At 45.3% G+C, this 13605-nt stretch overlaps 2 protein-coding genes across 6 annotated transcripts in view; one reads left to right on the top strand and one right to left on the bottom strand.

Annotated features, from left to right (window-relative positions):
- The window catches only part of ABCB7 (ATP binding cassette subfamily B member 7), a 166325-nt gene that overhangs the window by 33400 nt on the left and 119320 nt on the right, over positions 1 to 13605 (top strand). The gene's annotated exons all lie outside the window — the stretch shown is intronic.
- The window catches only part of UPRT (uracil phosphoribosyltransferase homolog), a 32498-nt gene that overhangs the window by 4473 nt on the left and 14420 nt on the right, over positions 1 to 13605 (bottom strand). For all 3 annotated transcript variants that reach the window (XM_058196862.1, XM_058196861.1, XM_058196863.1), the window contains exons 2-3: positions 4210 to 4252; positions 1565 to 1634 (exon numbers count right to left, since the gene is read on the bottom strand). In XM_058196862.1, the coding sequence (XP_058052845.1) occupies positions 1565 to 1634; positions 4210 to 4252 (113 nt within the window). The remainder of the gene's footprint in view (positions 1 to 1564; positions 1635 to 4209; positions 4253 to 13605) is intronic.

Genomic DNA, 13605 nt, shown 5'->3' with positions numbered 1-13605 from the left:
AATCAAATCTAGGGTCAGATGCACAATACTGCAAAGTTCCAATCAGCTGGAAACACAGCATCTCTCAGTCACATGTCACCATTATAATCAGTGCACATTGTTCTGTGTCTGACCTTTTGTTTTTTTATTCTCTTCCCCCCTCCTTGCTGAGTAGAAACACTGAAGAGGAAGGGATTTAAAGAGAGGAAGTAGGCATACAATGGAAATACACATTTAAAGCAATTCACGGGCACTGGCAGCTCCGAGCATGCTACACAAACAGCCTGGTATATTTCCCATTGTGTGACCATTTCCTCTCGTTACCCCTTCCTTTCCAATCCTTTCCTTTCTGTTCTGCAATGGTGGGCCTGGAATCTCTCTTGTGCCTGATCTGATCCCCCCATGCACAACAAAGAGATTGGAGAGGAAGGGATTACAAGAGAGGAACAATGGAGAATACATTGGTTTGCCAAATGCACTCAGGGGCTACCAGTGCCATCACATTCCTTTTGATGTTTATTCCCCACTCTCACCTGCTTACTTTCCTGTAATCCTTCCTCTTCCTTGAATGTAGTTCCTTTCTGCTAGCACCAGGTAAGCATTCCAAAGGGTGGGGTCGTTGAGAAAAGGAAAATGCAGTTGCAGTCACAGGATTTCCCACTTAATGACTGCTTTGGTTAGCAAGAGTTGCTGGCCCCAATTATGGTTGTTAAATGAGGATTACCTGCATTTGAATGACCAGTGCACTGATCTAATGATCAATCCTACAGTTTAGAAAACTAAAACAATCTTCTATTTACTGCATGTTTATTTGCATACCTCAAGATTTAGTTGCTTAATCTGTACTGCCTATAAAACTGGAATTTTCCAGCATGTAGACCATCTGCTGCAGAAACATACATGTTTCTGTATATATTATATATTTACATCAGAACGTTATTTAGTCTTTATAATTTTAAAGCAATTCACATATGTGATCTCTTTTAAAATCTACGTCCTATATAAATTTTGCTGTTCTTTGATGTCTAGAACAACAAAAACCAGACAAGGACAGCAATCTCCTGAGAATTTTATTTAACATTGCTGCTAAAAATTATTCCATGTTTTGTTTAATAATTTTATTTGTTTACGCTAACTCTTATGATATCTTATCCATCTGTTATCTATCTCCTTCAGCCTTGGACTAAATATACTGGTTAGCAACAGTAAATGACATCAGGAACTCAATCACTAAATGACATGGTCATAATGCTGCCACAGCACATGACTGCATCAATTTCTGATGGCAGTTCCAGTCATTAGGTGGCTTAAACCCAATGTCACCATTTGCAATCTCCTGCCAGCTTTGCCACTGACTGCTTGTCTGAAACCTGTAGTGAAGATTGTAAATGGTGATCACGATTGTGGGATACTGTGATAGTCTGCCAAGCACCTGAATTGCAGTCACATGATTGTGGGAACGCTGCAATGAACTCAATTTCAAAGACAAGACATGTCTCCTCTTTGGAGCAAATGTTTATTAACCTTTATAATTTGGCCTGGGATACCCCACCCCCACGCCTTGGGAGCTTCTACCTTTGTTTACCTGTTGGAGTGGTCACTGTGCATTCTGTATATGGTAGTCGATTTAATCCCTCTTCAACTACAAGTCTGATCTGCAAAAGAGATAAAATTCAAATAATCACAACAAAATCAAAGTTTCAATAAAAGAGTTTTTCACTTTTATTGTAAGCAAAATTTGTTTCCTGTCTAGCCTAAAATAAGCTTATAGGTAGCCCTCCACTTACTACCAATTATTTAATGTCCATTACAAAAGCTTCAGAAAGGCTGTTTTATGGCCATTAAACACTTCTTGCCATCATAAAATGCCACCCCTGCCTGCCTCTCCCCCCCCTCATCACAATCACATGACTGCGTTTTGGGCATTTGGCAACTGACTCACAATTTTAATTGGTTGCCAAGTGCCACACAACCACATTTCCATTGAAACTGATCTCTTCTAGGAATGGGTGTTTGATGGTTTTAACCCAGGAAAGTTAAGCCCAAAGTTCTTAAAACTAAAACTATGACTGAGCTTACAAGGCTTGCCCAGTCTGGCCCTTTGCACAGAAAAAGAAGGAAAGACGTGCTAAACTTTTGCTTTTGGAATTGAGGGTGGCTTACACAGCTGTCAGAAAGTAAGGGCAGCTCTTCATTCCCCCCCCCCACCTTTCTTCTTTCACCAGGGTTAGGATTAGGGTTGGTCCTCCAGCCCCATCCAGGAAAATGGGGAAAGGGGCATTTTAAGACATTGCAGCTGAGTGGCTGCCTTTAACTTTTTCTTCCTGGTAAAGGGCCAGGTGGAGCCACCTCACGGGAGGAAACAGTGAAAGCCAATTGGCATGGGGCAGGGCAGGGCAGGGCAGGGCAGCTGGGCTGGAGCTTCCCAGGCATCCCCCACTCTTGGGAGTCTCCTGGCCTTTGGAGTCAGCTTCAAGTACCTTGAAGGTATCTTTTCTTTTATGTACACTGAGAGCATATACACCAAGACAAATTCCTTGTGTGTCCAATCACACTTGGCCAATAAAATTCTATTCTATTCTATTCTATTCTGTGGGCAGCTGCTTTGCACCCTGCTGTGAAGGTTTCCCAGGTGTTTGGCCCTGGCGGTGTGACTGCTTCATGCGGCACCACTGGAACTTCCCTGGCATTTAAGGGCACAAATGGGTGGGGGGGCGGGTGGGAAGATAGGCAGGTAAGAGGAGTTGTGGCCAGTTGTAAGTGTGAGTGGGCTGCTGAACACCTGAGCTTTGATCATGAGATCATAGGGGGTCTGCAACAGCTGTAACTTTGGGCACAGGTTGCAAGTCCCTTTGTAATTTCAATCGTTGATTGGTCATAAATCGAGGTCTAGCTGCATAGGACAGCCACAACGGTGGATAAACAGAATATCTATTTACATGGAATCTGTATATTTTTCTCCATTTGATAAATAGCGCTAGTTGATTCATGGAGATGGTTCCCAATTGAAAGTGCTAAAAGTCATCATTCAAACATGTCTTGAAAATCTTGTTTTATTGCCTTTAGAAACACTCAAAAATCAAAGAATAGAATAACTAAATTCTGTTGTTTGTATTGGTTCAGCAGTAATGCCAATAGATAAGGAGAGAATCCTCCAAGATATTTCCAAGAAAACTGGTATTGGAAAATACAGTAATAACTGTCCAATAGTTTAAGACTGGTTATATTAAGTAAAAATACCAATTGATTCAGAATCCGTTATGTATTCCTGATTATATATCTTAAAGATTTATGTTTAAATTTTTATATGGAAATATTTTACTTGGTAAAACAAGCAAATAGGGGGCCTCTGTGGCTCGGACTGGTAAGACAGTCTGTTATTAACACAGCTGCCTGCAATTACTGCAGGTTCTAGTCCCACCAGGCCCAAGGTTGACTCAGCCTTCCATCCTTTATAAGGTAGGTAAAATGTGTTGTAAATGTTGTACCTTGATGAACGTATCTTTTCTTTTATGTACACTGAGAGCATATGCACCAAGACAAATTCCTTGTGTGTCCAATCACACTTGGCCAATAAAAATTCTATTCTATTCTATTCTATGAGGACCCAGATTGTTGGGGGCAATAAGTTGACTTCGTATATAAATATACAAATAGGATGAAGACTATTGCTAACACAATGTAAGCCGCCCTGAGTCTTCGGAGAAGGGCGGGATATAAATGCAAAATATATATATATATATATATATCTTGCCACTGGGAAAAGCATTTTAAAAAAATAGTATTTAAGTTTGAATCCAAATTTTACATTAAGAAATCTCACTGAACTTTGATGGAATTACAATATGAAAACAAGGAGCACGGTTGCTCATGTGGTAGGGCCCTGGGTTGGAGGTTAGCAAGCCCACCTGTGAGACCTGAGTGCTGCTGTGTGCCAAGGTGAGTTCCCGTCATTCACTCCAGTTCCTTGATGGGGACATCAAAGAAGCCCCCCACGGGTGTCCCCCAGGCAACAATGATGTCACCAGTTAATTCTTTCAACCCGGAAGCATCCTAACCATACCTCTAATATAAATGGGGAACAGGACAATATGAAAACATAATATAATAATGTAACTAGATCGTTAATGTTAATGACTGATTTTTAAATAATCTATGTTTAAAGGTGGAGTCATGGTAATAATACCATCATTAATGAGCATAACATAGTGCATGAAAAATATGGCTTACCAAACGATCAGCAGAAAATACGAAGTCACCTCTACTGGCTGTCCTGAACAAAAAAGCAGCAAGAAATCAGTTTTATTAAGGATTCAACTTTAGTTCGAGTCACTTTATTAGTTATCCCAGAATATTTAACATAATTAAAGTGTGACACTAGCAACATGCACATTCATTTCATCTATTATTTTATGAGAGAATGTCGAGACTTTACATTTACATCTGATATCATCACCAAGGCCCTTCAACATTAATCTTTATAGCAGCCACCAATACGGTCAGAAAAAAACTCTATCAGAAAGATCTACTGAAGCCATCCTGTTATGGAATCTGTGGGACTTTTTATTTATTTCTTTGGGTGACAATAAGGAGACAGATTATCTGTAAGCAGATGAGTAAAACTCTACATTTATTTTAAGCCTCATCCAAAAGCTAAAAAATGAGCAGCATAGTAAGATTAATAAAGAAAGCAAAATGAATCTTGCATTTCTCGGAGCTCAGTAACATTCCATACCTCTGCATTTTATTGAAATTAGAATAGAACAGAACAGAACAGAATACGGAGCGGAGAGTGGCGTGGCATGGCATAGCATAGCGTAAGAGTCTTTACTGGCCTAGGCCTAGTGTGATTGGACAGACACAAGGAACTTGTCTCCAATGCGTAAGCTCTCACCATAGATCTAAGCAACAAGTGATAAATTTAGATATGAGCCAGCAGTGTGCAGCAGCTGCCAAAAAAGCCAACATAGTTCTGGGCTGCATAAACAAGAGGGATAGAATCAAGATCATGTGAAGTGTTAGTGCCACTTTATAATGCCTTGGTAAGGCCACACTTGGAATACTGCATTCAGTTTTGGTCGCTACGATGTAAAAAAGATGCTGAGACTCTAGAAAGAGTGCAGAGAAGAGCAACAAAGATGATTAGGGGACTGGAGGCTAAAACATATGTAGAACGGTTGCAGGAACTGGGTATGTCTAGTTTAATAAAAAGGACTAGGGGAGACATGATAGCAGTGTTCCAATATCTCAGGGGTTGCCATAAAGAAGAGGGAGTCGGGCTGTTCTCCAAAGCACCGGAGGGTAGAACAAGAAGCAATGGGTGGAAACTAATCAAGGAGAGAAGCAACTTAGAACAAAGGAGAAATTTCCTGACAGTTAGAACAATTAATAAGTGGAACAACTTGCCTGCAGAAGTTGTGAATGCTCCAACACTGGAAATTTTTAAGAAAATGTTGGATAACCATCTGTCTGAGATGGTGTAGGGTTTCCTGCCTGGGCAGGAGGTTGGACTAGAAGGCCTCCAAGGTCTCTTCCAACTCTGTTGTTATTATTAAATCATGATCATAAAGTAAGGCAAAAGTAAAGGTTCCCCTCGCATGTATGTGCTAGTTGTCCCGACTCTAGGGGGGCGGTGCTCATCTCCGTTTCAAAGCCGAAGAGCCAGCACTGTGCAAAGACGTCTCCGTGGTCATGTGGCCTCATGTCTCAACGCCAAAGGTGCACGGAACACTGTTATCTTCCCACCAAAGGTGGTCCCTATTTTTCTACTTGCATTTTTTTAAATGTGCTTTCGAATTGCTAGGTTGGCAGAAGCTGGGACAAGTAACGGGAGCTCACCCCGTTACACGACACTAGGGATTTGAACAGCTGACCTGCCAACCTTTCGATCGACAAGCTCAGCGTCTTAGCTACTGAGCCATCTTGTCCCAACCAAAAAGTACAATCATCATAAATCATAAGATACAAAACTCAGTGATAGTCATAGGATACTAAGGAAGCACTCAACATAAATCATAATAGGATACTCAATAAAAACAATCAGCATAAATCACAAGATATAACAACAAAGTTGTAGTCATAAGAATTTAAGGAAATAGATAATAGGAAAGATGAGAAGGATAGTAGTAATAATGCCCTCCTAGGTGGTTTGATATATAACTAATCTGGTTCCCTAAGGAGCAGGCTTTACCTTGTCTTACATTCTCACAACTATACAGATTTCAAAGTCTTGTTAACATTATCAACCTTCGATGGAGTTGCGGCTGTAGGTGGCAATAGCGGCAAGCTCAGACACAGAATATATGTTCCCTCATCTCAACTTCAATCTATATTCACAAAGGAGATATATGCCTTGTCACGTTCAGAGTCAGGGATTTCCATAAAAGAAGTCTTAAAAGAATGAAAAACAAGAGCAGATGCTGTGAACTGGGTTGGGAAAAGCCAATAACTAACACGTTCTCCCCAGTTTCTGATTCCATTTTGGAATCTCCAGGAATCTGAAGAAAAGCCAGGTAACTTAAAACAGATAACAGTGGTTTATTTCTGTAGGCGTAGGTAAAAATATTTTTCGCAATTTAAGACGCAAATCCTCCCCCCACATTTCCAGTGGGTGGAAATGTCTAGGCGTCTTATAGAGCGAATGTTTCCGAAGCCCTGCCCACCCGCCGGCCCCCACCCCTCGGCCGTTTTCGGCCTCTGCGTGCCGTTTTCAGCCTATTCAGGGGTTCCGTTCCTTGGTGGCAGTGATCAGCAGCGATACCCGCTGCCTGGAATGGGCTGAGAATGGGACATATGGAGGCCAAAAACAGGACATGCAGCGGCAGTGATGGGCAGCGGTAATCCCGACAGTCTGGAAAAGCTGATTGGTGGTATTCTGGGAGGCCGATCCAACCACCAATCAGCTGCTCGTGCTAAATCAGGCTGCAATAACGTGCTGAAGCTGACCAGGCTGTTTGCTGTAAGGACGCTACCCAGATGAATACCAATGGATGCTGGGAGGCAGAGGCAGAGGCAGATGTTTTTTTCTTGTTTTCCTCCCCAAAAGCTAGGTGCATATTATGGTCTGGAGCATCTTATAGTGAAAAAAATATGGTAATTAACAGGATTCCATATTACACTGTTGATTTTGTTTTTACTGTGTGGTACTGATTTTTCCATTTCTCTCCTAATTATAAATCTGAGCTTTATGTCCAATTTACATAAAACTCAGATGTGTACAAGGTTATTAATTTTACTAAAATACATTTTTTCTGGGATGCTTTAGGAAAGAATTTGCAGTAGACCAGTGCTATCGGCCCTGCAAGGTAGGCCAGACTTGAATACCAAAGTCATGTATACTAAAGCTACTTTTACTATAAGATTACAGTAATAGAATTTTGCAACTCTGAATGTGCCTCTCCCTCCCATGCCTTTATCCTAGAGAGGAGGGCCCAGTCTCAAATTCCATTCTTGCTTTGGATTCTTATTTGACTGTTGCTTTGGTTGCAGCTCTTCCTCCTCTTCCTCCAGGTTATTCCCACAGCCCATTACAAGCATCATCTTGTGATCTGTCCAGAGCCTCGCATTATCTATTTTGTAGTTTCTCTTTACTCACCCTGACTACTTGCATTTAACTATGTTAACAGGGATTTCTGCATTTTAAAAATGTTGTGAAATTGATTTATTTCCCAAGGAAGAGTTAAATTCTCTAGTCACTTGCCAGAGTTTGCACTAGAGCCTTTTTTTCATTAGTACCTTTTAATTGCCAACTGGACAGCACAGATTGTGAGAGCCACCAGATCTTTCACCCACAGCAAGATAAGGATGTCAGGCAAGGCACTGATCGGTGGTATTAACTAACCCACAGGAGGAGCCAGAACAAGAGGGCTTCCAAAAGAGGTTTGAGGCCTCCAACATGCCACTCTATAGGCTGAGCCAATCTGCTACATACGGAATCTAACTAAATCATTCTGCTAACAGAACAATACAATAGTAAAAAAAAAAATTGTAACAAATTTTTTCAAACCTAGTTCTTATGCTGGCCAGTTGGCTAGATGTGGCTTTCAAAACAATACTATATGTCAAGCGCTGGGGAAATCGGAAGATCCAGGCAGTTTAAATGAGTATGAAGATTTATTGCAAGCTTAAGCTCTCTAGGAGAGTCTGAACTACTAAGGGTTGAGTGAAAAAGGGCGTTGGTTTATCTTCTGTCGATTGCAGGGACAGCAGTCAGATTGGGGAGTGACTCCTGTCTGATGACAACTGAGTCTGCCGGTTGAGAAGCTCCTCCTCTTCCTCTTGCCTCCCACTTTCAGATGAAGGAGATACGGCAGCCTGGCATGCTGAGCTGAAAAAAACAACGGGAGACCCCCCCGTCCCGCCCCTCCCTGCCTAGCCTGTAACAGATCCCCGGAGGACCAGGAATAAATGACAGGGTGGGGCTGACTGCTGTCCCTGCAATCGACAGAAGATGCGTTCAGGTAAACCAATGCCCTTTCGCTTCGATTGCTGGGACAGCAGTCAGATTGGGGACATGCCAAAGCCGCTACCCTATAGGGAGGGATGAGAAACTGAGTCCGACGGTCCCGGGAGTGGAATAACCCTCTGGAGGACCCTACGACCAAAGGCAGCATCGGCTGATGCAAATCTGTCCACCTTATAGTGTCTAATGAATGGTGAAGGAGAAGACCATGTGGCAGCCCTGCAGACCTCCTCTAAGGATGCCTGCGTAGCCCAAGCAGCAGAGGTAGAGGCGCTACGGGTTGAATGGGCTGTGATGTGGCGAGGAATGGGAAGGGCTTGAGAGGAATAGGCTGTGGCAATGGATGCCCTAAGCCATCTCCCTAAAGTGGGTGAGGAAACCTTCTGACCTAAAGAGATTGGCTGAAAGGAAACAAAAAGAGCCTCCGATTTCCGAATGGGAGAAGTTCGCTTAAGGTATATCTGGAGTGCCCTGCGAACATCAAGGGTATGCCAGGAACGTTCTAGGGCATGAGACGGGTTGGGACAGAAATTGGGAAGGACCAACTCCTGAGCCCTATGAAAGGGAGTGTTGATCTTGGGGACAAATGTGGGATCTAACCTAAGGATTACTCTGTCCGTGTGGAAGACACAAAGATCCAGTCTAGAAGAAAGGGCTGCTAGCTCTGAAATCCGACGGGCGGACGTAATCGCTACCAAAAAGACTACCTTATACGTTAGGAATTTCAGACCCACCTCCCGTAAAGGTTCAAACGGGGGTTTGGTGAGGGCATTAAGAACCCTAGAAAGGTCCCATGAAGGGTAGCGGTGTAAGGTGGGAGGTCTGAGATTGGAAGCAGCCCGTAAAAATTCCCGAATGAGAGGGACCTGGGAAAGGGAACCTCGAGCTCTGCAAACCCTGATGGAGGCCAGGGCGGCTACCTGCCTACATAAGATGTTAGGGGACAGACCCACATCTAAACCGTCCTGGAGAAAATCCAAAATTCGAGAGGTGGAAGCCTCAGTGGGAGCCAAGTTCCTCTTGGAGCACCAAGAAGCGAACCTAGCCCAAGTGGCGTCATATATTCTGTTCGTGGAAGCTCATCTAGCTGACTGTAATGTCCTGATGACGCGAGGAGAGACATCTACTTCCCTCAGGAGGCGCCTGACAACCGCCAAGCGATTAGCTGAAGCCAGCTTGCTGACGGATGTATCAGGGACCCCTGAGTCAGGACCACCTTGTGAGACGGAATCCTCCAGGGAGGTTGGACTGATAGGGCTTGAAGATCCGCAAAACAGGGCCGACGAGGCCAATGAGGTGCTATCAAGATGATCTCCGCTTGCTCCTCCAATAGCTTCCTGACTACTTTGGCGATTAAGGAGAGGGGGGGGGAAAGCGTATAGAAGGCCGGGAGGCCAACTGCTGCATAGAGCATCCACGCCTTTTAGGCCCCTGGAGAAGGAAACCTGTTGAAGAACCTCGCTGTCTGGGCATTGGCCCGTGTGGCAAAAAGGTCGACTTCTGGAGAGCCGAATCGGTTCGACAATTCCTTGAACAAATCCGGGTGAATGCTCCATTCCCCCTGGTCCAGTGTGGTTCGACTTAGCTTGTCTGCCTGGACATTCGCCACCCCTGAGATGTGAGTTGCCTTTATCGATCTGAGGTGCCGTTCCGCCCAAAGGCCCAAGCTCTCCGCCTCCCTCATCAAGAGCCGAGAGTGGGTCTCTCCGAAGCGATTGACATGGGCCTTTGCGGCCATGTTGTCTGTTCTTATGAGAATGTCGTGACCCTGAACTCTGTCCTGAAAGACCCGTAATGCCAGGTGAATGGCTCTCAGTTCCAACCAATTGATATTGTGAGATAGATCGTGAGGGGTCCATTTGCCCTGAGCCATTTCTGACTCTAGGTGAGCCCCCCAGCCATAAAGGCTTGCGTCTGTGGTCAAGACCAGATGATCTGGTTCTCTGAAGACCGTGCCCTTGTTCACTGCAGGAGAAATCCACCAACGAAGAGACCTCCGAACCTTGGTGGGGAGAACTACTCTGCGAAGGGAGGCTCCCTGCAGCTTCCTTTGGAACGGGAGAAGAAACCACTGCAGGGGCCTGCAGTGAAGGCGTGCCCAAGGGACTATCTCTATGCAAGATACCATCTTCCCCAGAAGCTGGGATAAAGACCTCAGAGGAACAGGGTCCCCCGACGTGACTGACTTGACCAGTGACCGCAAACTGGTCAGGCGTTCCTGAGACAGAAATACTGTGGTGATAGATGTGTCTATGACTGCCCCCAGGTGTTGGATACGCGTCGTCGGTACCAAATGGCTCTTTTCTGTATTGATGGAAAACCCGTGGCTCCTTAAGACCCGAAGGGTCATAGACAGATCCAGTAGGGCTAGATGTACTGACCTGGATTGAATAAGGAGATCGTCTAGATAGCACTGAATTCTGATAGGCAAGGTCCGAAGATGACCTGCCAGAGCAGCCATTATTTTGGTGAATACTCGAGGAGCCGAGGCAAGGCCGAATGGGAGAGCCTGATACTGGTAGTGCCGACTCGCATGACAAAACCTTAGGTATTTCTGATAGGCTGGGTGAATGGGGACATGGAGATACGCTTCCGTCAAATCTATTGAGGTAAGGAAATCCCCTTGGCGCAGGCCCTCCAGTATGGACTGGAGAGAGTGCATCTTGAACCGCCGATAAACTACACGACGGTTCAGGGATTTTAAATCCAGAATCGCTCTCCACCCCCCTGAAGATTTCTGTACCAAGAAAAGGCGAGAGTAAAACCCCTGCCCCTGCTGGTCCTGGGGAACTGGCTGAATTGCTCAAATTTCCAAGAGGTGATCGATAGCCGATTCCAGCAGGAGCCGCTTTGCCCGATCCCGTGGAAGGGGGCATCGGAGAAATCGAGACGGAGGGGTGGAAAGAAATTCCAGAGAGAGGCCCAGCCGGACCGTCTCCCTCACCCAGGAATCCGTGGTTGAGATCTCCCATTGGCTGGCAAAGAAAGACAGGCGGCCCCCAATGGGAAGATCCACGGATTTGTCAGCGGTATCTATGGAATGGGCGACCCCTTCCCCCACAAAAGGGACGCCTGGAAGGGCCCCTCTGACTAGGGTTACCTGACCTATCCTGTGACCTACCCTGACGGGAGGGGAAATAACGCTGGGGTCTGTTACCTGAAGGTCCCTGACCTGAACCTCGAAAGGAACGATAGGAAGACCTAGCCGAAGGACAGAACTCAGATCTGCGAGAGAGAGAGGGAAGAACCCTACGCTTATCCTTTGTCTCAATGAGTAAAGGTTCCAGAGAATTTCCAAAAAGCTTATCCCCTTGAAAAGGAGCAGAGGCTAAACGCCATTTATTCTTAGCATTTGCCTGCCAATGATGGAGCCATAATAGGCGGTGTGAAGCCACCATGGACCCTATGGCCTTGGCTGCAAAACGGGAGGCATGCATAGTAGAGTCAGCTGAGTACTCTAAAGAAGCCACAATTTTATTGATGTCCTGATGAGAGCGGACATCAGAAGATGGTAAACGCTCCTGTAATTGTTTGATCCAAAGAAGGGCAGCCCTATTGAAAAAGGAGGCTGCTAAAGATGACTTGACAGACCAAGCAACCGCTTGGTGAGTTTTAACTAAGGAATATTCGGAACGTTTATCCTCTGGCTTAAGGTTCTCTTCCGGAGGTCCAGCCGTGACTGAAGGGGAAACTAATGCTGCTACAGGGGAATCTACCACAGGGACCTGAAACAATTTAGAAACCTCGGGGGCCAAATTGAATAATCTTCTATCTAGTGCTGAAGGGTTGGGCCCCGAGGCAGGAACATTCCATTGGCGTATAAGAACATCCTGGAAAAGCCTGGGGCCTGGGATCTCCTCAGGTTCCAGAGCTGGTTCCTCAAATAGAGGAATGGAAGACTGACTAGGCTTGGAAACAGAATCAGAGGTAACTGGTGCAGCAAGGCCAGTGGTAACCCTGGCCTTATGCAAGAGAGACCTAAAAAGCTGAGGCTTAAAGAGACCTACAAATGAAGGTTGGTCTGGAGAAAGGTCTTCATCCTCAGATAAATCTAAATCCCTTACATCCTCTACTCCAGAAGAGGCCTGGCTAGGAGGAGCCCCAGTGAGAACTTGAGCCCCTGAACGGGCCTGGTCCAAAGTCAATTGAGACTGGCATTCTGATGCACTATTACACTGTGTCACCCAGGACTCTGTTCTACGCTGCCATTCTGTAGCTAAACTCTTTTGAATTGCTGCTTCAATCATGTTGGCAATCTCAGGGGCAATAATTGGGAGGGGGCGAAAACAGGTCCTAGGAGCGGCCCCTGCTGGTGCCTCTCTTCGCTGCAGCCAGGAAACAGGCAATCAGCTCTGCAGAGCTTCCTGACTTGCCCACGAGGCCCTGAAAGGCCGAGGGCGAAAGCCGGCTTCTGAGCTTGAGTCCAAGCTCTATCAGAGAGAAGCCTGCCACCAGCGGGCTTGGGCGTGAGCCTTTCTCGCTGGAAAGAGGCCCCCCAAAGCAGTTAAATAGGGGAGCCTCTGAGGATAGTAAGGAAAAGGTCCTTACTCCTCTAGTCTCCTTCTTTTCTTTTCTTTCTTTAAATCTAGAATAATTGCTGGGCAGCTCAGCAAAAAAACGTCTTGTCTGATCAGAACTGAGTCTGAAAGTGGGAGGCAAGAGGAAGAGGAGGAGCTTCTCAACCGTCAGACTCAGTTGTCATCAGACAGGAGTCACTCCCCAATCTGACTGCTGTCCCAGCAATCGAAGAGAATAGTGGGATAAGAAAGGCATTCAAGGTGGGCTGGATTTAGATGGGCGCAGGGCCTCATGACTTATGATTTGTTTGACCCCTCCCTCAGGCTCAGCCTGGTCCTCTCTCCTACACTACAGGTAGTTTTCAACTTACAACATTTAGTGACTGATCAAAGTTACAACAGCACTGAAAAAAGGGACATGACCATTTTTCAGTTACAACCTTTGTAACAGCCCTCTGATCATGTGATCAAAATTCAGATGCTTGGCAAGTGGTTCCTACTGATGACCACTGCTGTGTCCCCAAGGTCATGTGATCACCTTTTGCAACCTTTTGACAAGCAATGGGGAAGCCAGATTCACTTAACAACCAGGTTGCTAACATATCAACTGCAGTGATTCACTTAACAACTGTGGCAAGAGAGGTCGTA

The sequence above is a fragment of the Ahaetulla prasina genome, chromosome 11 (assembly GCF_028640845.1).
Source record: "Ahaetulla prasina isolate Xishuangbanna chromosome 11, ASM2864084v1, whole genome shotgun sequence".
NCBI lineage: Eukaryota > Metazoa > Chordata > Lepidosauria > Squamata > Colubridae > Ahaetulla > Ahaetulla prasina.
The sequence above is the reverse complement of the archived record's forward strand: the minus strand, read 5'-3'. Positions and strand labels throughout refer to the sequence as shown.